This window comes from Microcaecilia unicolor, chromosome 4, assembly GCF_901765095.1.
Source record: "Microcaecilia unicolor chromosome 4, aMicUni1.1, whole genome shotgun sequence".
NCBI lineage: Eukaryota > Metazoa > Chordata > Amphibia > Gymnophiona > Siphonopidae > Microcaecilia > Microcaecilia unicolor.
The window spans coordinates 230,299,683-230,322,797 of NC_044034.1; the positions used below are offsets into that span (position 1 = coordinate 230,299,683).

Sequence of the window (23,115 nt, forward strand, 5' to 3'; positions counted from 1 at the left end):
CCATTTTTGTTTCCTGTGTGGATTTGTATTGTTTTGCCAGTCTTCCAGAAGCTGGTCTTTCTGATTCAAGATACGTGAAATTTGACTGGGATTGACACCATATTCTTTAGCAATACATGCTTGACTTTGTTTGTTTTCTAATTTTTTAAGAACTTCTATTCGTTCAGCCAGTGTTAAAGTCTTACAGTTGCACTACGATGACTCCTCCAGTTCTCTTGCTTATTCTGCCTGTGGCAGTTAAGTAACAAGATTTCAAATTTATCGCCCCTTTGTCACGTGCCAATCGGCTTCCATATTCCGTGCGTGCGCTTATGCGGAGTCTTTACTACAGAGGAGCAGTCTTAAACCATGCATATAAGTGAATCTTGCACTTATCTGTGGTGCGCTGAACTGGTTTGTCCTCAAAGAAATTGATGGCGCCAAAAACGGGGCAGAAGTACAGCATGCAGCTAAACAGCGCATGCGCTTATCCAACGTGCACTTAAATGGAGTGCACTGTAATTAGCTCGTTTGCATTCCGTTTTCGTTAGCTGCTACCATGTCAGGAAAATGGCTCGGAGGACCCCTTTGTGCATGTCCCGGTTTACGCGCACTAGACTGGCTAGAACCAGTTTAAAACCCACGTTGCTGGCTAGTTAAGTTTAGTGCATCTGGCCCATAATCTTCATCTGCCCTCTATTGTTAAATTAAATTTCTCCTCCCCATATTTTCTCCCTGACTAAAGAATCCCAATGTCTCCACACCCTATCCAGCTTCTACTACGCGTCTATAGCAGCTGCCAGGATGAGGGAGAGGTTTGATGTTCGAACCTAAGCAAGAGCTATTTATTTATTTTATTTCTGCATTTATACCCAACATTTTCCAACCTGGTGTGGTAAGTTCAATGTGGCTTACAATAAATCAGATAAACAAGTTTCTAGTTGTTTGAGATTGATGCAAGCAAGCCTGGAACTATGAATCAGAAACCCCGGGACTTCAGTTTAAAACATGCCATTTTGGATCAATTAGTTTAATTCATAAAACCGTGGAAGGGAACGGTCTTTTGGTTGATTGTGACAAATGTTTTTATTTGGCACAAACATAGCACAAAAGAAGTTTAAGAAATTTCTCATACCTCCAAAGATGCACGATCCGAAAATAAAAAACAACGAGTTGGGGAGATAGCGTTTAAAAACAAATTCTGATATGGCCGTTTGAGTGTCATTCCCAATAGTAGGACGTCCCAGCAAGAAGTCTGGAGAGGCACGAAAACTGGGAGAAAAGAAAAAGCCCATACTTTCCCTCAAAGTTTAGAGATGTCCGGAATCCGGACAGGCGGTTAGAATCAGCGCCTGCGCACTGCGCGCAGTTAGGGTCCAAGTTTACCGCCCTTCTCACACCGAGCCCTCGGTTTCGGGTAAAACGCGGATCCAAACAGCTAGACCTTAAAAAGTCCCGCCCACACAGGCACAGCGATAATTTGTCTGCAAAGATTGACAGCTCTACGTGAACCTTCGGCTAGCAACGTTGCGCTCCTGGCACCCAAACAGCTGAGCAACATCAAACAAAAGTAGAAGCGCTGCACACTTCCTCCATGGGAATTAGAAGAGGGAATTAGAGATATTCTTTTTGAAATCATAAGGGAAACAGCGGGGCTTCTCTCACTTTGACAATTTATATTTCCATGCAAAAAAGACCAAATCAAGTAAGTTTTCTGTCGTTTGAACATTTCTTGATTGACATAGAATTCTTTTTTTTGGGGGGGGGGGGGGAGGGGTAAAGGTACTACTACTACTTCCGTTCAGTGAATCCAGACTGCCCCAATTTGACTGCCCCTATCGGACCGACCGTTCACTTGTCTATTAGATTGTAAGCTCTTTGAGCAGGGACTGTCTCTCTTTGTTAAATTGTACAGCGCTGCGTAACCCTAGTAGCGCTCTAGAAATGTTAAGTAGTAGTAGTAGTACTTAACATTTCTAAAGCGCTACTAGGGTTACGCAGCGCTGTACAATTTAACATAGAGGGACGGTCCCTGCTCAAGGAGCTTACAATCTAAGATCTGTGGCAGAAGATTCTGCTAGAAAACTGGGGGTCAGTGTACTCTCCTCTCACATAGGTGCAACTTCTGTTTCTTGACAAAGGGGACCTTATGAATTTTTCTGAGATTATTGTTCTGTCTCAAACAAACGAAAATTAAATTGACCAACAATGTTTAAGTCTGTTCAGCTTAAAAATAGAAGATTCATCAAGGTGAAGGAAGCCTGATCCCCAGTTTTCTAGGTGAATCCGCTTACACAGCACATTGGACCTTAACCAATGCATTGGCTAAATCTGACTAGTGATATGTTTATGCCTAATTTGCCTCATCCAACATTATCAGACTCTCAAAATACTACATTAGATGCTCCTATTACAACTAAAGAAATTTCCTCTGCCTTTAAATCTTTAGCATCCCAAAAAGCCCCAGGAACTGATGGATATAATGCCAAATATTATAAAACATTCTCCTCTATATTTTCTCCTATTTTATGTGAATTGAGTTCTTATATCTGCATCCTCATAATCGAGGAAATTTTACTGAAGCACATATCTCTGTAATAGCCAAGCCTGGTTGAGACATAACTAAAGTAGCCAATTATAGGCCTATATCCCTTCTGAATTTAGATTGTAAAATTTTTGCTAAAATTCTTTCTTCTTGATCAGAAAAGGTTCTGGGTTCTATTATTTCCACAGATCAAGTTGGTTTTATGAAACATCGTCATATTGGTGATAATGCACGTACTTTTCATTCCATCATTGATCTGGCTTTTAAGTTTAATCAACCTGCTATTGCTATAGCATTAGATGCCGAAAATGCTTTTGATGTGATAGAATGGTCTCATCTTTTCATCTCTCTTAAATTTAATGACACTTTTATGAAATAGATACTACTACTTAACATTTCTAGGGCACTACTAGGGTTACGCAGCGCTGTACAAATTAACAAAGAAGGACGGTCCCTGCTCAGAGGAGCTTAAGTCCTATACTCCTCTCCCCCTCTCCCCATTCAAGACTCAAAATCAATTATATGTTTTCAAAACCTAGACAGGGCTGCCCCTTACTTTTTAATGTTGCTTTGGAACCATTGCTTATTGTCATCAGATCATCCAGTTATATCTGGCAATAGGCAATTAAAAATTTTAGCTTATGCTGATGATCTAATTTATTTTGCCTCATCCTTCCACTTCACTTCCACATTTATTACAATTAATAGCCTATTTTACAGGATATCATATCAATTGGGATAAATCTGAGGTTATGCTCTTAAATGATGTCTCTTCTCAGGCTGACATTGATCAACTAATCTGAAATGATTGCCTACACAATTAAAATACTTAGGGGTATTATTTCACAAGGATAGAGATCACCTTATATCTATTAATACAAATGCTATATTTCTTAAAATAGACAAACTCGTCAGTAAATGGTCTGCAATGGCTCTGTCTTGTTGGGGCCCATTGGAGTCCATTAAAAGTCCATAATACATACTGTGAGCTATTATCTCAGCATGTTGCCTAAATTTGCCACGCCTTCTTTTTATAAGCAATTAGAACTTAAAATTACTAAGTATTTATGGAATGGTAGACCAGCTAGAACAGCCCTGAAAACACTCAAAGCTGCTAACATTGATGGAGGGCTATTCTTTCCAAACTTTTTTTTAATATCACGTTGCTGCTTTTATGAGATATGGGATACTTTGGACAAATTATTCTACTAACTCTATTGATTGTCCAGCATGGTTTTTCATTGAATCTTAGTGCATCCTGTTCCCATTAAATGGAAACATTATTATTCTACTTTCTTTAGTTCTCCTCTGGCTGACACCATATACGCCACTGTTCAACTATTCATTTAGTAGACTCTTCTCTCACTGTAAGTAGATCTTTCTCAATTATTTGCTATTGCTCTAGGCCATACTACTTCCTTATTTTTCAAAATTCTTCACTCCAAGAAATTCTTTCTCATCACATCAAATCAATATGGTCTAATGAAATAGATTGGACTGGTGATGAAAATGATTGGTCTCACTTTTTCTCTGTTATATATTGACCTCTGCCTCCACTAGCCTTAAGCAATCTCTTTATTTTCTATTTCATAAAGCAATTTCAACACCTAGCAAATTACACAGGGCTAATTTAAGCTCTTCTAATAAATGCTGGCATTGTAACACATACTTAGGTGATCTACTGCATATGTTGTATTTGTGCTCCAATATTGAACCATTTTGGCGAAATGTATGGGATATTATTAAGACTATCCTTCCCATCAAACCATCATTAACTCCTGCTATCATTATATACCGATCATTAGCTGTTCCTGATCACCTAGATAAGTGGTGATCTAAATTATTAGATTCGCTATTAGTGATTGCTATTTAGATGAACTTACATAATTGGAAATCCCATTCTCTTTTGGTGGTCTAATGTTCTCATGATTCATAAATTTGAATGTATGTATGTATTTATTTATTTATTTGTTAGATTTGTATCCCACATTTCCCCACCTATTTGCAGGCTCAATGTGGCTTACATATCGCCAAAACCAGTATGAACAAATACAGAGTGATGTTGTGGAAGAATAAAGATCATGTGTTACGTACACAGTAGGGAATCATAAGGAGGAAGAGTTAAATTATGTCCAGTACAAGCTTTGGATCTGTTGTGTTGCAGTGTTCGGGCATTTAAGTTGGGTCGGTAGAATATGCCTTTTTGAACAGGAAAGTTTCTAGTGATTTCCGGAAGTTTAGGTGGTCAAACGTTTTCACTGCATTTGGTAATGCGTTCCAGAGTTGTGTGCCTATATAGGAAAAGTTGGATGCATAAGTTGATTTGTATTTGAGTCCTTTGCAGCTTGTGTAGTAGAGGTTTAGGTATGTTCGTGTTGAACCTGTTGTGTTTCTGGTTGGCAGGTCTATGAGGTCTGTCATGTATCCTGGAATTCACTAATAGACTTAAAAATGTATTTATATATCTGTAAAGGATATGGTACAGTATTCTTTCTAAAGTTACCTAGCTTAGGTGCACATACCTGCCTAGCCTTTAGCTTTTTATAAATAAGCTAAAGTTATGTAGGGTTTTCATATTGTATCTATGTTTTTACCTACTCTACATGTTCCTTTACTTTTTAAGTGTTTTTTTTCCTATTATTACAATATCTGATGCTTGCTTTCTTTCAGCCCTTATATGACTATCCAGCTTATTTTCGAAGGAAATCGCTGGCCATCTTCCGACACAAATCGGGAGATGGTCGGCGATCTCCTAAAGCCAGCCAAATCGATATAATCGAAAGCCGATTTTGGCTGGCGCAACTGCTTTCCGTTGCGGAGCCGGCCAAACAAAGGGGGCGTGTCGGTAGGGTAGCGAGGGCGGGATGGGGGCGTGCTTTGAGATGGCCGGCTTCGCCCGATAATGGAAAAAAGAAAGCCGGCCTTGACGAGTATTTCGCTGGCTTCACTTGGTCCCTTTTTATTTTTTCACGCCCAAGCTTCAAAAAGTGCCCCAAATGACCACCGGAGGGAATCGGGGATGACCTCCCCTTACTCCCCCAGTGGTCACCAACCCCCTCCCACCCAAAAAAAAAATAAATTTTTGCCAGCCTTTATACCCAGCTCCCTGACAGCAGTATGCAGGTCCCTGGAGCAGTATTTAGTGGGTGCAGTGCACTTCAGGCAGGTGGACCCAGGCCCATCCCCCCCTTACCTGTTACACTTGTGGTGGTAAATGTTAAGCCCTCCAAAAGCCCCCAAATCCCACTGTACCCACATGTAGGTGCCTCCCTTCACCCATAAGGGCTATGGTAATGGTGTACAATTGTGGGGAGTGGGTTTTGGGAGGGGGATGTGGGGAGTGGATTTTGGGGGGGGGGTTGGGGGGCTCAGCACCCAAGGTAAGGGAGGTATGCACCTGGGAGCAATTTTTGAAGTCCACTGCAGTGCCCCCTAGGGTGCCCGGTTGGTGTCCTGGCATGTGAGGGGAACAGTGCACTACAAATGCTGGCCCCTCCCATGACCAAATGCCTTGGATTTGGCTGGGTATGAGATCGCTGGCCTCGGTTTCCATTATCAGCGAAAACAGATGCCGGCTATCTCAAACCCGGCCATCTCTGACATTTGGCCAGCCCCAATCGTATTATCGAAACGAAAGATGGCCGGCCATCTTTTTCAATAATACGGTTCAGGACTGCTCTTTGCGGCGCAGGCCAAATAGATGGCTGGCCATCTATTTGGCCGGCGCCATTCGATTATGCCCCTCCATGATACATGACTTTTATGCTTTTGTATATATACCATTGCAATGCATTATGTGCAATCTATCCATTGCATTATTGGTATAGGGTATATCCTATCATTAGATATACTCACCTGCCCCCCTTGCAAAAGATATGGACATTATAGTAGACACAGAAATACTATCCACGCACATGGGATCACTTGTTGTAATACAACTATATTAGACCTGGGATAACAAATAGCCTGTAAACTACAGATGCAACAACAGTCTAAGGACATCCCATGATGTGCATTGTGTACTACAGCTGTGGAAAAACCTTTTACCTTAGAAATATATTAATATGGTATTAGTAATAGGCTACAATCTAGTAATGCATGACCACTTTATGGATGTGTATTACTTCACTGTTTAACTATGAATAAGAGGGCATGGTGTTAGGTGACTAAGAGGCATATTTTCAAAGCACTTTGGGAGGCTAAGTTCTATAGGTTTCTATGGAACTTTGGGAGGCTAAGTGCTTTGAAAATGAGCCTAAGAGGCATATTTTCAAAGCACTTAGCCTCCCAAAGTTCCATAGAAACCTATGGAACTTAGCCTCCCAAAGTGCTTTGAAAATATGCCTCCCAGAGACCTTCAGGAAAGGAAAACATTATGGGGTATGTTTATTAACGTGAGTTAGCGTTTTTAACGCGCCTGTAAATTTAAGGCACATTAAACGCTAACACACCTATATATTGCTATGGGCGTGTTAGCGTTTAATGTGCATAAACCATTTATGCGCATTAAAAATGCTAACACGCCCATAGCGCTGCTTAGTAAACCTAGCCCTATGTCTTGTGTATTTTGACTTGTGAGCAATTTATGACTCCAATATATAATGTGTAATCTGATGCTGATGGGGTGAAGGAGTCTATCATGAGGCTATAAACTATATGTATGCAGTCATAAGTAAACTAACTTATGCTCCTTTAATAATGAATGTTTTTATGTATTCTTTAATCCTTTGTGTTCAAGATACCAAATTCCCTACATAAGGAACTGGCCTTTGTCCAGAATTTAGAACATACCTTGTCTGCCTTTAAGACTTGTCTGTATATACTTTATTGCACTTTGGGGTAACTAAACCTACGTAACTACATAATCTATATATACAATTCCATATCATATAATTTTCTTTTGGACTACTGATTTTAAATTTTAAAATACTGTATAACTTCCTGGACAAATAATGTTTGTATACCTTTATAGCTGTATTAACACTTCCATCTTTGAGGTGGCTTAATATTGTTTGTTCCTTTTCGATTGTTTTGTACATTATTATTTTTTTTATTTATTGCATTTGTATCCCACATTCCCCCACCTATTTGCAGGCTCAATGTGCTTACATAGATTTGTTAACATTGTTATTTCAGGATATCAGATCAGATTCAGTTAGTAATGAGTAGTGATTAGGAAGGGAAAAAAGAAGGAAGGGAGTGAAAAGGGTAGTTATAGAAGGTAAGCGCTCATAATTGAGTGGGTTGGTGAGGTGACTTAGTGAGGCTGTAGGTTCTCATTGTAGGCTTTGTTGAAGAAGAATGTCTTCAGAGATTTTCGAAAGATAGTTGTTTCGTTGATTGCTTTCAAGTCTGTTGGTAATTCATTCCATAGCTGCGTGCTCATGTAAGAGAAGGTAGAAGCATGCATCAGCTTGTATTTAAGTCCTTTGCAGCTGGGGTAGTGCAAGTTGCGAAATTTGCGGGATGATCTTGTGGCATTTCTGGGAGGTAGGTCTACAAGGTTTAACATGTAGATTGGGGCATCTGCGTGGATGATTTTGTGTACAATCGTGCAGATCTTGAACGCAATGCGTTCCTTAAGTGGGAGCCAGTGAAGTTTCTCTCTTAGAGGTTTTGCACTTTCATATTTAGTTTTTCCAAATATGAGTCTGGCGGCCGTATTCTGGGCAGTTTGGAGTTTTTTGATTGTCTGTTGTTTGCACCCGGCGTACAGTGCATTGCAGTAGTCCAGATGACTTATTACAATTGACTGTACCAGGGTACGGAAGATGTATCTCGGGAAGTAAGGTTTTACTCTTTTGAGTTTCCACATGGTGTAGAACATCTTTTTCGTCGTGTTTTTCACGTGGGTATCAAGAGTGAGGTTTCGATCAAGGGTGACTCCCAGAATTTTCAAGTTTTGTGAGACAGGGAGGGAGCAGTATGGTGTGGTTATGGTGGTGAAGTTTTTTGTGTTATGTTGTGAGGTGAGTACAAGACATTGTGTTTTTTCTGCGTTAAGTTTTAGTTGGAATGCATCTGGCCCAAGAGTGCATTATTTGGAGGCTTTGGTTGATCTCGTTGGTGATTTCATTTAGATCCTGTTTGAACGGGATGTAAATTGTGACGTCATCTGCATATATGTAGGGGTTGAGGTTTTGATTGGCTAGTAGTTTGGCTAGAGGTATCATCATTAGGTTGAATAAGGTTGGTGAGAGAGGGGATCCCTGGGGGACTCCACATTCAGGTATCCATGGGGGTGATCTGTCCGCGTTCGTTGTGACTTGGTATGATCTTGTGGTCAGGAATCCTTTGAACCATTTAAGAACTGTGCCTCCTACTCCGAAGTATTCTAGTATATGTATTAGTATATCGTGGTTAACCATGTCAAAGGCACTGGACATATCGAATTGTAGGAGGAGAATGTTGTTGCCAGTCGCAATTGCTTGTTTGAACGAGTTCATTGCGGACACTAGAACAGTTTTGGTGCTATGGTTCGACCGAAATCCTGATTGAGACTCGTGCAGAATTGAGTGTTTATTTAGGTATTCAGTAAGTTGTTTCGTCACTATGCCTTCCATGAGTTTGGTCATGAGTGGAATAGATGCTACTGGGCGATAGTTGGTTAGGTCCATTGTGCTTTTCTTAGCATCTTTCGGCAGCGGAGTGAGTAGGATGTTTCCTTTATCTACTACTACTACTACTTAACATTTCTAGAGCGCTACTAGGGTTACGCAGCGCTGTACAAATTAACAAATAAGGACAGTCCCTGCTCAGAAGAGCTTACAATCTAAAGGATGAAATGTCAAGTTGGGGTAGTTTAGATTTCCTGAGAGGAGGTGTAGTGATTAGGTGCCGAAGGCGACATTGAAGAGGTGGGATTTGAGCAATGATTTGAAGATGGGTAGGGAGGGGGCCCGGCGTATGGGCTCAGGGAGTTTGTTCCAAGTATGGGGTGAAGCGAGGTAGAAAGGGCGAAGCCTAGAGTTGGTGGTGGTGGAGAAGGGTACTGAAAGGAGGGATTTGTCAAGAGAGCGGAGGTTACGGGTGGGGACATAAGGGGAGATGAGAGTAGAGAGATAAGGAGGGGCTGCAGATCGAGTGCATTTGTAGGTGAGTAGGAGAAGCTTGTACTGTATGCGGTATCTGATCGGAAGCCAGTGAAGTGACTTGAGGAGAGGGGTGATATGAGTATATCGGTTGAGGCGGAAGATAAGACGTGTGGCTGAGTTCTGGATGGACTGAAGGGGGGATAGATGGCTAAGTGGGAGGCCGGTGAGGAGTAGGTTGCAGTAGTCAAGGCGAGAGGTAATGAGAGAGTGGATGAGAGTTCGAGTGGTGTGCTCAGAGAGGAGGGGGCGAATTTTGCTAATGTTATAGAGGAAGAAGCGACAGGTCTTGGCTATCTGCTGGATATGCGCAGAGAAGGAGAGGGAGGAGTCAAAGATGACACCAAGGTTGCGGGCAGATGAGACAGGGACGATGAGGGTGTTATCAATTGAGATAGAGAGTGAAGGGAGAGGAGAAGTGGGTTTGGGTGGGAACACGATAAGTTCCGTCTTGGCTATGTTTAGTTTCAGGTGACGGTTGGACATCCAGGCAGCAATGTCGGATAAGCAGGCCAGTACTTTGGCCTGGGTTTCCGCAGTGATTTCTGGTGTGGAGAGATAAAGCTGGGTGTCGTCAGCATAAAGATGATAGTGGAAACCATGAGAAGAGATTAGGGAGCCTAAGGAAGAGGTGTAGATTGAAAAAAGAAGGGGCCCAAGGACAGAACCCTTGGGAACTCCAAAGAGTCCATTTTGAAGCCTGTGATTTACGTGGTTCATGAGGTCTATTTTGAATTGTTTGGGTGCAGATCTTATTAGACTATTAGGGCAGATGCATTGCGATTTGGCATATTTTCCGAGCCTATGTGAGATTTCATTTGATGAGAGCGTGTCAAAGTCGGTCCATGATCGATCTGCTGGGGATTCTCCGGGTTTTGGGTCTAGACATTCAAGGATATTTGTGTAGTCCGTTGTGTTGGAGGGTATTATGAGTCGGAGCTTTATGATTTTTTTCATTGAAGTAGTTTGCAAGGTTAGTTGCTGATGGGGTATCTGAGTTGTTGGAGGTGACCGTGGTAGTGTTTAGAAGATTGTTTACAAGTGAGAAGAGTTTGTGTGTATCCTTGTAGTTTGGTCCTATTTTGGTTTTGTAATAGGTCCTTTTAGTTTGTCTGATAGTGTATTTGTATTTTCTTTGTAGTTGTTTCCATTCTTTGTGTGTGCTTTCGTCTTTTTTCTTACTCCATGCTCTTTCTAATCTTCTGACCTGTGTTTTTAGTTCTTTCAATTCTTCGTTAAACCAAGGTATTGAGTTTTTTCTATGTGAGGTTCTGGTTTGAAGTGGTGCTATATTGTCTAGTATTGTTCTGCATCTGTTATCCCATTCTTGGAGAAATTGGGGTGAGTCTGTAGGTATCGTCCATTCGTCAGTGTAGAATTGTTGCCAGAATGTTAGTGGGTCTATTTTGCCTCTCGTAGTATATGTTTGTTGTGTTTGTGTTTGTTGTGTCTTTTTTGTATTCCATTGGAGGGAAAGGTTTGCACTGTAGTGGTCGGACCATGGCCTGGCTGTCCATTTTGTGTCTATTAGTGTGAGATTTGGTTCTGATGAAAATTTGTGGGTGATGATGTCTAGTATATGTCCTTTGTTATGGGTGGGTTGTATGTTTGGCCATTGGAGCTCCCATAGTTGCAGGAAGTCTTTGCATTCATGTACATTGCATGAGTTAGTATCTTCAAGGTGAAGATTGATGTCTCCTGCTATGAGAAGGTTCTGGGTGGAAACACAAGTATTCGATATGAAGTCCAGAAAGTGCGTTGGTGAGTCTTGCTAATTGCCTGGAGGTCTGTAAAATAAGATTAGGTTTAGGTGATCACGTAGGTTGGAGTGGTTTATTCTGACGGAGGCTATTTCGAGTTGAGGAAGAATAGATTCTGCCGTTGTTGTGACTGTGAATTCAGATTTATAAATTATTGCTATGCCTCCTCCTCTTTTTCCTTCTCTTGTCCAGTGGGTAATTTTGTATCCTGGAGGACAGAGCTCTAGTATTATTGGATCTTTGGGGTCATGGATCCAAGTTTCGCTGATAGGTAGGAAGTCACGATGGTCAGTTGTGATCCAGTCAGTTAATATCGTGGTTTTATTGACTGCCGATCTGGCATTGATGTATCCTGTTTGTATTTGTTGGTAATGGTGTTCAGTTGAGTTTGGAGTAGTGTTAATTTTTCTCAGCTGTCTGTCTTCTTGATGTCCTTTCGTTCCTTTCTGTTGACGGTGACTGTGGCTAGTAGTTTTTTCGTGTCGTTGATTGATTTTTTTGGATAGGCATGTTACGTATGGGTTGTGTGGGTGGTTTGTGGATTGTGGGTGTAGTGTTTTCTATATTAAGGGTTGTGGGTGCGTGTTGTGTTAGGGAGAGACAGTAGGTAATTAGGAATAATAATTTGCTGGGGTTCATATCAGTACTAGTTATTTAGGGAGCGTTTAGCAAATTACAGTTCAAGATGCAGTATAGAACTATGGGATGTCTAGTAAGCATTTAGAAGGTATTTAACAGGTTATGCATCATGTTTCGGTATGGTATGGTACTAAGATGGTGTTAGTGAATGGAATTTTGTGTGCTCATCAACCAGAATCAACATTAAACCGTATCAACATTATGCATTATGAGCATTAATCATTGAACAAGTTTGTCATCATTACGCATTATCAACATTAAGCTGTTTGAGCTTTAGGCAATGAATTGATATATTATCAAGCAGTAACAAATGTATCAGCATTACACAATGTCAACATTGAGCAGTTTGAGCATTGAGCAATGAATCAATGTAGTACTAACAGTGTCAGCATTAATCAATATCAGCATCAAGCAGTATGGACATAAGCAGTAAGTAGTAGTAGCAATAAGCAGCGACAGGCAGTGTGAGCATTGTGTGAAAATATTTTCTCAATTTGAGCAGTGAATAAATGTAGAGATAAGCAGCATCTAGCAGCATCAGCACTGTGTGAAAGAGTTTTTAATTTGAGCAAATACTTGCAAGTTGCAGCTGGTATGGACTGCAGCAGTGGATCGTCTTCAGGATCCCACCAGCAGTAGTAGTGGAGCGGAATTTCCGATTCGGCGTTTCCAATAATATCCCCCCAGCTTGGTGTTTTGGGCCCTCTCGACTAGCTCCTGCTCGACGGCGCTCACTGGGGATGATGCACGCCGAAGCAGGCTCTGGTCCTCGTTCCGCCGCCACGTGCGTGGTGCCCGTCCTCTTGTGTCTTGGTCGATGGCCGGCGACTTGGTAACCACAGCGCAGTCCCGAGAATTGGTGTGCAATTCAGGAGGGCAGGTCGCCTCCACTCTGCAGCTCCTCGGATTCACCAGCTCCTCTCGGTCGGCTCTCCGATGGTGGAGCGGTCACGCTGTGAGTCAGGACCGGTTGTCTCACACCTCTCATGGCTTCCTGAGCATCAGTCCCTGCCCGGCTGGGTCCGCTACCGGCCACGTGGCCAGCTCCTCTCGGTCGGTGCTCCAGTGGGTGGGGTGGTCGGATTGCAAAGTGGGACTGGCCATCTCAATCCCTCTGTGGCCTCCTGGGCATCGGCCGCTGCCTGGCTGGGCCCGTTGCTGGCCGCGTGGTCAGGTCAGGCTGTCTACGGTGCGGCACTCGCGGGTCTCCGAGTTCGTTGGGGTGGCCGCACGAAACCGTAGTATGTGACTACGGCTCACCCCTGTTTTCTCGGCTCACCTCTGTTTTTTCCCCTTCTCCAGACTCGCGGCCTGTTATTGGCCGCGTGGTCAGATCGGGTCAGCCAAGGTCGTCTGTGGTGCTGCACTTGCGGCGGGTTCCTGAATTCGTTAGGGTGGCCGCTCGGAGCCTGACAATGCGGCTGCAGCCCACCCCTGAGTTCCCCTGCCTCCGGACGCACGGGTCACCCCCCGGGTCGTGGTTACTTATATGAATAAATAAAAAACTTTTGTGAACTTAAAAAGAGAAAGTTAAATGATCTGTACATGTTAGGATGACTAGTATATGTGCAGTAGTTCAAGAACTTCAGCATTGTACCCAAAACAGAAACAATATTTTTAAAATGTTTTTTATTATTCACCAAAACAAAGAGCTACACAATATATAGGAGCCTCAACCAAAATCTCATCTACAAACAGCTATGCAGATTCATCAAATGACAAAAACAAAATTTGTAAGAATAACTCAAGGGAAGAATGGAGGACAAGCAGATGATACAAAGTAATGCAAACGGTGGCATTATAATTTCTAGAACAGGGGCTTTCCCTTCCTGACTGATGGAATAGAAGAATCCAGCCCTTGGGGGGAAAACCAAGACTAGGCTATGAAAGAACGGAATAAGAGATACTACGCAGTAATTCATGCTGCACTATGAAAAAGAGCCGAGAAAAGTGTGGACAGGAAGGGGGGGGGTGTCTGGGCTGAGTGGTTAGAGAGAAAGCATAGTTCAAAAGACTGAAGGAACTGATTAGATAAGAGGAAAACAGTAGTTGGACGACGGTAAGCAGCTACAAAGCTGAACACCGTAATTACTGTTTCCAATAGGAAAAAAATGAGGAGGAATAATAGAAGAAGTTAGGATGAAGGAGAACAGGAAAAGGTATTGGGGAGGAAAGTAAGGTCGACAGAAGAAGAAAGAACAGAATACATGATAAGAACAGGGGAACAGGGATTTGAAAAGGAGGGATTAAGACAGAACACAGGGTGGGATTGGAAGCAGAAAATGCGCAATCTCTAAGGATTGTTAAGCGAGAATTGCTAGCATAAAGACCAATCCAAAGATTTTGAACATTGAAATAAACTTACAGCACCATTCTCCTAACATCAGTGCAAAGGGACTAAAAATGTTTTAACCTTCAAGCTGCAGCATCTTATAATCCAATATAGCAAGGTCTATGACTAACATAGAGGGACATAATCAAACGGGGCCAGCCATCTCCGGGGCCGGCTCTGTGAATGGGCGGAGCCAACTGTATTTTCAAAAAAGATGGCCGGCCATCTTTTTTTTCGATAATACGGTTGGAGCCGGCCAAATCTCGACATAAATGTTGAGATTGCTGGGTTTGAGATGGCCATCTTCAGTTTTCACCCATAATGGAAACCGAAGCCGGCCATCTCAGACCCAGCCAAATCCAAGCCACTTGTCGTGGGAGGGGCCAGCATTTGTAGTGCATTGGTCCCCCTGACATGCCAGGACACCAACCGGGCACCCTAGGGGGCACTGCAGGGGACTTCAAAAATAGCTCCCAGGTGCATAGCTCCCTTACCTTGTGTGCTGAGCCCCCCCAAATCCTCCCCCAAAACCCACTCCCCACAACTCTACACCACTACCGTAGCCCTTAGGGATGAAGGGGGGCACCTAGATGTGGGTTTTGGGGGGGTTTGGAGAGCTCAATATTTACCACCACAAGTGTAACAGGTAGGGGGGGATGGGCCTGGGTCCACCTGCCTGAAGTGCACTGCACCCACTAAATACTGCTCCAGGGACCTGCATACTGCTGTCTGGGAGCTGGGTATGACATTTGAGGCTGGCAAAAAAATATTTAAAAAACATTTTGGGGGGTGGGAGGGAGTTGGTGACCACTGGGGGAGTAAGGGGAGTCATCCCCGATTCCCTCCGGTGGTCATCTGGTCAGTTGGGGCTTCTTTTTGAAGCTTGGTCGTGAAAAAAAAAGGACCAAGTAAAGCCGGCAAAATGCTTGTCAAGGCCGGCTTTCTTTTTTATATTATCGAGCGAAGCTGGCCATCTCATGAGCACACCCCCGTCCTGCCTTCACTACCCTACCGACATTCCCCCTTGAAGTTTGGCTGGCTCCACGACGGAAAGCAGTTGAAGCCAGCCAGAATCGGCTTTCGATCATACCGATTTGGCCGACTTCAGGAGATGGCCGGCCATCTCCAGATTTGTGTCGGAAGATGGCCGGCAATCTCTTTCAAAAATAAGTTGGACAGTCACTGACCCTAAGGAGCCAGGTATGGGATTCAGACTCAGAGTTTACAAAGCTGCTGGGCAGTTTTCAGGGAGTACAGGTACAGGAGCTCTGTTTTCTACTAACACTGTACAGAGCAAAAAGAGAAATGGAGAAGAAATGCTACAAAATCGAGCTGGAGCAAAACCCTCCTACTCATTCAAGATGATGATTCCAGATAACTACTGCTTGTCTTATATTCTCAAGATTTGACTCCTCAGTACCCTCAGCTGTCAGCTTCCATCCCATCTTGGACCCAAACTGCATTACATTTGTGGCTCATATAGTTTTGTTTTGTTTTTTAATCTCATTAGATAACAGATTTTACCCATATGTCAGGTTCTCAGGTTCAGAGCCCGCGGGGCCTCTGGAGCAAACGTGAGCCCTTGGGCTGCTGACGAGGAGCGACAGCAGCAGGCAAAACCCACCAACCAACGCTGGGCAAGCACACCGACACCGGCAGGGACTGCAGGCACCGCCCAGCGAGCCGGAACACATGGACTGGAACACTGGACTGGAATTCCCCAGACTGGATGACAAAAGGACTTCCTAAGCCCTATACTAAACAGGAGCTCCTAAGCCCTGCTCAAGAAAGGGACTTCCTAAGCCCTAAACTAACAGAGCAGGGAACTAAACACAAAGCTAACACAGGTGCTACTAAGCACCAAGCTACAAGCAGAGCTCTACACTAATAAGCGAAACACAAAACTAACAAGCTACCTAAGCACTGCTCTAGCAAGCTAGCAGAAGAGCTCCTAGCACTAAAAGGGAAGACAGGGGAGGCACAAGGAAAAAGCAGGGAAGCTAACACATAAGCCAAAAGTGATTCTAAATCACCAAACACCAACAGCAAAGACTGCAATGCTCCTAATAGCACAAACACCAGAAGTATTTCTAACAGCAAACTCTGCAGTGTTCCTAACACCAAACCCTGAAGTACTTCTATCAGCAACAGAGCTTCCAAAGCCCTACACACAGCAATGCTTCCAAAACCAAGAGGGAAAAGCAGGGGAACCAAAGGGAAAAGCAGGAAAGCTAAACACACAGACACCAGTGCACACTGCACTAACACTAACCTGGCCCTTAGCAAAAGCAAGCAGGGAAACTAGACACAAAGTCAGAAGTGCACACTGCACCACCCTACCTAAAGCAAACACCACTGTTGCAAAGGCCCGGAAGGAAACAACACCACTTCCTTATCAAGGCCCTCCCTGATGATGTCACACTCCCTAGACCTAGGCAAAAGCACAATGACCCAGAGAGGCCCAACCCACACCAATGCAACACTGTGAAGCACTTGAAGCCAGTACACCCAAAGAGAGGTAGAGCAACTCAGGCAACACACACAGGTGCAGTATAGTGAAACAATTAGAGCCATGCTGCTGGAAGCTGCCAGCACAGAGAGACAGAGCCAGCTCAGAAAGGACAGAGAAAAGAAACAGAAGCCAGCTAAGAAGCTGACCCCCAGGAAAGAGGTAAGTTTGAGAGGGGTTCTGACCCCAATCATAACACCATAGCACTGTAGCAAAGTCATAGGGCCACTAATGTGTTATATGAGTACAAGGGAAAAAAACTCCACAAACATTTATCAGATCAATATTCAGCCAGGTGACCACCAGCTAAATTAAACCCAAATATCCAATTCTGGTGGGCACCTATCATTGAATATTTAGGTCATTGGTTATGGGGGTACCATCCAATATTCAGTGCAGTTACCAGCATGGCTAGACAGGCACTGCTTTTTATGCAGTCCTACCTATCTTATTAGCTATGGAGACACTGGCACTAAATATCACCATTGCCCATAGATCTTCTGGCTAAGGCCCGACTGTGTCCCATTTCCAGACTGTGGTGGAGCAATCGGAGCCAATATTCAGTGCTGCTACCTGGTTAGGTGCTGCTGCATATTGATAGATAGCTTGCTCAGTTTTGTTTAAGGGGTCCTTTTACTAAGGTGCACTGCAAAATGGCCTGTGGTAGTATAGACGCATGTTTTGGGTGTACGCAGAATCATTTTTTAGCGCACCTGTAAAAAATGCTTTTTAAAAAATGTTTGGTTAAAATGGCTTGCGGTAAAGTCTCAGATCCAAAATGGATGTGCGGCAATTTTCATTTTGCTGCTCATCAATTTTGGATCTGAGACTTTACCGCAAGCCGTTGACCTAGCAGTATGGTCTCACACGGTAATGGTCTGCGTGTGTCAAATGCCACTTGATGCGCGTAGCTGCCATGCCTCAGAAAATAAAAAATATTTTTCGGATGTGCGCCAAAATTGAAATGATCACAAGGGTCACCCGGTAACTCCAATTTGGCGCGCATTGGGCGCACATAGGCACCTTCATGGCTTAGTAAAAGGGCCCCTAAGTGAGCAGGAGAAGCTCCTGTCTGCTTAAACCATACTGAATATTGATGCCTATATTTCTAATAATTAAACCACAGAAAATGTGCTGGAATTTGTAAGATTTATATAAGATGCTGGGCTATGGTTGATGGATTATCTATAATCTGAATTTCTTTACTTTATTTGTTAGAACTGTAGCATTACTTTAGCAACATTATTATAACAACTACTTTAGCAATAATTTAAATTATTTCTGACTTAGGCATTAGATGAAAGATGATGGCTGAAATAAATGGTTCTCTGCTACAAGCAATTTCTTTAGTTGCAATTAGTCCAGAGACTTGGTGCTATCTACAGCAGTTTATTCCCTTCCTTTTTCACTTGGAAAGAATTTGATCTTGTCCTATGCACACAAAATCTGCCTGAAGTTTAGGACAAATCAGAGAAATGGCAGATCTAGCAGAACCCAGATTTTGCATCATGCATAAGTTCAAGTTCTCCGTATTCAAGGTCAAAGAGGCAAAGGAGGGAAAGTCAATATTGAAAAGGTCTTATTCAGTAAGTAGTTTAAACACTCAACGCCATTGATGCAACTTCTGACCAGACAACTTGATGTTTGTTGAAATTTTATCCATATAAAAAAACTGACCAACATTCAGCCACTATCTGGATAACTTTATCCAGTTAGTGGGACTTGACAATAACAGTCTTAACTGAAACAGATAAGTTATCCATTTAAGTCTAGGACTGGATAGTCGAATGTGTTACCTAAATAACGAATATCAGTAAAAAGGTAAGTGGGTAAGTAAGTCATTCATCTATCTTTATGCAGCAGCAGTTCTTCTGAATATTTCTGTCAGGATTTCATATCCAAGGAACAAACAAATAGAGATGACAGGCAAAAACCAGAAAATAATGACGGAGCAAAGAATAGCTTTTACACTCATTGCTGTGATTACTGTTCAAAAAGGAAAGAAAAAATGTAAAAGAAACCCTGCTTCAACCACTTTTACTGTATTATTATTATCATTGAGCAAGACACTGAAAATATTGAAAATTGGGTGGATTTATTTACTGTCAAAGATAATATGCAAAAATACAGAAAAATTAGCTTTTATTCAATAGATCAGCAAACTGTAAATGAATTTTACAAATTAAGTCATTTGGAAGATGTCCCTTGCCCTAAAAATGATTTTTAAAGCACACTGAAGTCAGGAAGGAGTACAAAAACAGACTGGAGGGAGGGCAGGAGGAATAAGGAATAAGAGACCAATTTGCAACTCGTCTTAATCACAAGTAATTACCCTGGCTGTTATCTGTCTTCAGCCTCTATATTGCTCTGGTGGAACTATAACTGAATAGCTGTAATCTTTGCCCTTCCTAATGTAGTGACTTGCAGAAGTACAATGACCCCTCTTTCACAGCTCCCTAGGGAGGCTGAAATTCATTTCTTTTCTCTGGACCATAAATAGAGGAGGTGCACAAGCCCATCTCTCATTCACAAAGCTTATTGGAGGATTTCCAGCACCCTGAAAATGCAGTGAAGGCTCTCATCATTTGCTGAAATCTGGACAGAAGTTTGCATCTGCACCTATTCTGTAAATCCTCTCTGTATCTAGATTTGTATCTCTTTTTCTGGGATCATAAATCAATAGCCTTACAACAAGGAAAAAGCAACATAAATTATCTCACGGTGAGTTAATGTTTTTTTTCCCTTCAGATGCAATGTCTAAACATTTCTTGTTTTTTTTTTCCTTTTTTATGGAAAATTGTATAGAAAATCATATATGTCTGAGTGGAGACTATAATATCAGAAAGAAATGTTATAGTCTCAGCTCAATAATTTAAATTAGGGATGATTTGGCAATTAACTAATTGATGAAGCCTTGCCTGTTGATTCTTCACCCCCTATATTTTGAGACCCAGGCACTCATTTGTAAACATGCCTAGCCTTCTCTATTATTCTTTATGCTGAATTATATTATGCATAGCTGGTGGCCAGATTCCAGCTGCTTTTCAGTACACAGAAAAATGAGAATCTGGTGGAGCTCATTCCAGTCTTTTAGAGTTATAGCTGGTCTTCTGATTCTGTTTCCAGATGCAGAAAGCCATTAGTGTCTTCTTGGTGTCTCTTCTCCTTTCAACCAACTTCACTTATACCTTTGGACTAGTTTTATCGGTAAGTACATTTTCTTAGTCACATATTTTGCTTTTCTCTTTTGCATTTAATCCAAGTGGTGTATTAAATCAGGGAATTAAATGAATATTATTTGTTAGTCACTTAGCAATATGAATTGTAGCAAAAGTTCACATTATTTGCAAAAAGTGCATATGAAGAAAAGTTTTGGAATACAGAGCTCTAAGTACTGATTATAAGCAATAGGCTGTATTCCCAGCCTAACAGAATGCTTTTTTTCTTTCATTTTTTAATAACTTTTTATTTAGCCAAGGTAGACAAAGATGAGTATAATAGTAAAATGATGTTAAACTGTACCTGATGTACACCGCCTTGGGTGAATCTCTTTATAAAGGTGGTTAAAAAATCCACAGAAACAAATAAAACAGTGTAACATAATTATGTTATAGAGAATGCTTTTGAACCAATAGAACCAACATGTTTAGGCATATGAGTGAAATATACTCCCAGATCTAGAGATAGTGTATCTAATAAAACAAGAGTATAGAAACTGTTTAAAAATATCAGAAAATTACACATTTTCTTCTGGGTTTAAAAACTTTCAGTGTGTACCTAAGTCATAATCATAAAGACGATGTCTGGGTTTGCTTTTGATATTTGCTTGTTGGCAACCAGCAAACTAGCTCTAGTATCCAGTTGTATATTATACCAGGTGATAGTTTTGCAGTAATAGAGTTTTGTTTTGTTTTTTTTTACAGCCAGAGTCCTATCTATAGCTTTAACTGCAGCAATTCTTTTTTCTAAGGCAAAAGAAAAGAGGGGCTGGACTTTGAACAGTGCTGGTTATCTGCTGGGACCACGTAAGTAGCCAAAATATTTTCTCATTTTACATCACAGTTAAGGTTTCATTAATGAAAAATAATTATTTTAATACAATGACATGAAATATGCCATTTATTTTACTAATTTCATTAAAAAGTGTTTATTTTTTCTCAAATAACATATGTGCAGTGGTTTGAGGTATCAAGTTAAATAAACTGAAATAATCCCTGGGCTATAAATCTTCACTTTTTCTTCATAGAACATAGTAATTTCTCAGAGGGAGAACAAAGAAAGATCCAGAATACATTCTGAAATGCAGCCAGAAAGTGGAAATAATGCATTCCCAGCTAGCCTGTATGATATTTTTAATAGTGTAAAGTAATTTTCTGCTCACATGATAATACTTCTTCAGCTTTCTAGAAGAACAGATTCTATTACTACTACCATTTACTACTACTTATCATTTTTATAGCACTACTAGATGTCTGCAGCGCTGTACACAACACACATAAGAGACAGTCTCTGCTCATCAGAGCTTGCAATCTATTAAAGACAGACAGGACAAATAAGTGATATTGTGGAAATGATTAACACAAAAGTGGATACTACAAAGGCGAATAGGGGTTTAAGAGTTTAAAAGCAGCCTCTAATAGGTGGGCTTTTACATACTTCAAAACATGCTTCAAAGAGGTATTTTCAGCATAAATAAATATGGCACTTTCTTTGTAGTCCCAGTCTTATTGAATACAAAATATCTTTATTAAACACGTGTGCTTCAAAACCTGCTCACGTGTATTTAAAACCTTTATTCACAAACAATATTCTCTTATATCTTTCATGCTCATTCACACCTTATAGTACCTGCATAGAAAATCTATAACAAGGAGGATTTATATATACAAGACTTTCTTGAATATCATTACACACTGTGTCAAAGTTCATGATATCTCGTCTCTCACAGAGGCATCACAGAATTAGAAATAAGAAACCTTTGCATATGTCCATTCACTCTACTCTTCTGGTTTCCGGTTTCACATGAAGTTTCATGAAAGTTCAAGACAAACCCCAACACACTTCTCTGGGGGTAAACAACTCCACTTGCAATAGATTTCAGGCACTACATTAGCGGGATGAGACTTTTCAATCTCATAACTGCTGTTACTCTAGTCCTTAAGCAAGCATCGGCTCCTCTATGCAGGACCGCATTTCGTTCTCTTCATCAGGAGGAACCACCATATCCCTTTAACCAATTCTGTTTGGCAGCGTGCCAACAAAGGACTTTCTCAGGCCGGGACCCAACTGCCGTGGCTCTGAACTAACCAGAGCCACGGCAGTTGGGTCCCGGCCTGAGAAAGTCCTTTGTTGGCACGCTGCCAAACAGAATTGGTTAAAGGGATATGGTGGTTCCTCCTGATGAAGAGAACGAAATGCGGTCCTGCATAGAGGAGCCGATGCTTGCTTAAGTACTAGAGTAACAGCAGTTATGAGATTGAAAAGTCTCATCCCGCTAATGTAGTGCCTGAAATCTATTGCAAGTGGAGTTGTTTACCCCCAGAGAAGTGTGTTGGGGTTTGTCTTGAACTTTCATGAAACTTCATGTGAAACCGGAAACCGGAAGAGTAGAGTGAATGGACATATGCAAAGGTTTCTTATTTCTAATTCTGTGATGCCTCTGTGAGAGACGAGATATCATGAACTTTGACACAGTGTGTAATGATATTCAAGAAAGTCATGTATATATAAATCCTCCTTGTTATAGATTTTCTATGCAGGTACTATAAGGTGTGAATGAGCATGAAAGATATAAGAGAATATTGTTTGTGAATAAAGGTTTTAAATACACGTGAGCAGGTTTTGAAGCACACATGTTTAATAAAGATATTTTGTATTCAATAAGACTGGGGCTATTTAGTGATTGACAATACGAGTGCTCCAGCAGCTCTATTGAGTCCCTAATTGTATAATATTATCAATACTTTCTTTGTAGTGCCATATGTTTCCTTTTATATTGTATAGATATGGTCTGTTTACAAACAAACCATATGAAATAAAAAGGCTTGTTCCTTGACTTTTCCCCGCTTGCTATGCATGGAGAATATTTTTATATAGTGTCTTTAGTGTATACAGCTTTATAAATGTGATCCTGTCTTTAATCTCTTAAGTACACTAGGGGAAGGGTGGGGGAGCAAGTTATGAGAAGGCACTCCTGCAGTCACCTTTACATTGTGGAGGAAAACAGTGCACACACAGGACCTTTTCAGAAGAATGTGCAT

At 41.6% G+C, this 23,115-nt stretch overlaps 1 protein-coding gene across 3 annotated transcripts in view; it reads left to right on the plus strand.

Moving 5' to 3' along the window:
- The first annotated feature begins 1,505 nt into the window (after nucleotides 1-1,505).
- The window catches only part of GAL (galanin and GMAP prepropeptide), a 137,557-nt gene continuing 115,947 nt past the window's right edge, over nucleotides 1,506-23,115 (plus strand). The window contains exons 1-3 of one of the 3 annotated variants that reach the window (XM_030199526.1): nucleotides 1,506-1,684; nucleotides 19,982-20,062; nucleotides 20,826-20,880. In XM_030199526.1, the coding sequence (XP_030055386.1) occupies nucleotides 1,664-1,684; nucleotides 19,982-20,062; nucleotides 20,826-20,880 (157 nt within the window). In that variant the 5' untranslated portion in view covers nucleotides 1,506-1,663. Of the gene's footprint in view, nucleotides 1,685-3,817; nucleotides 3,892-19,237; nucleotides 19,577-19,981; nucleotides 20,063-20,825; nucleotides 20,881-23,115 lie in introns of those variants that run through there. The other 2 variants (XM_030199528.1, XM_030199527.1) reach the window with 2 other exon arrangements.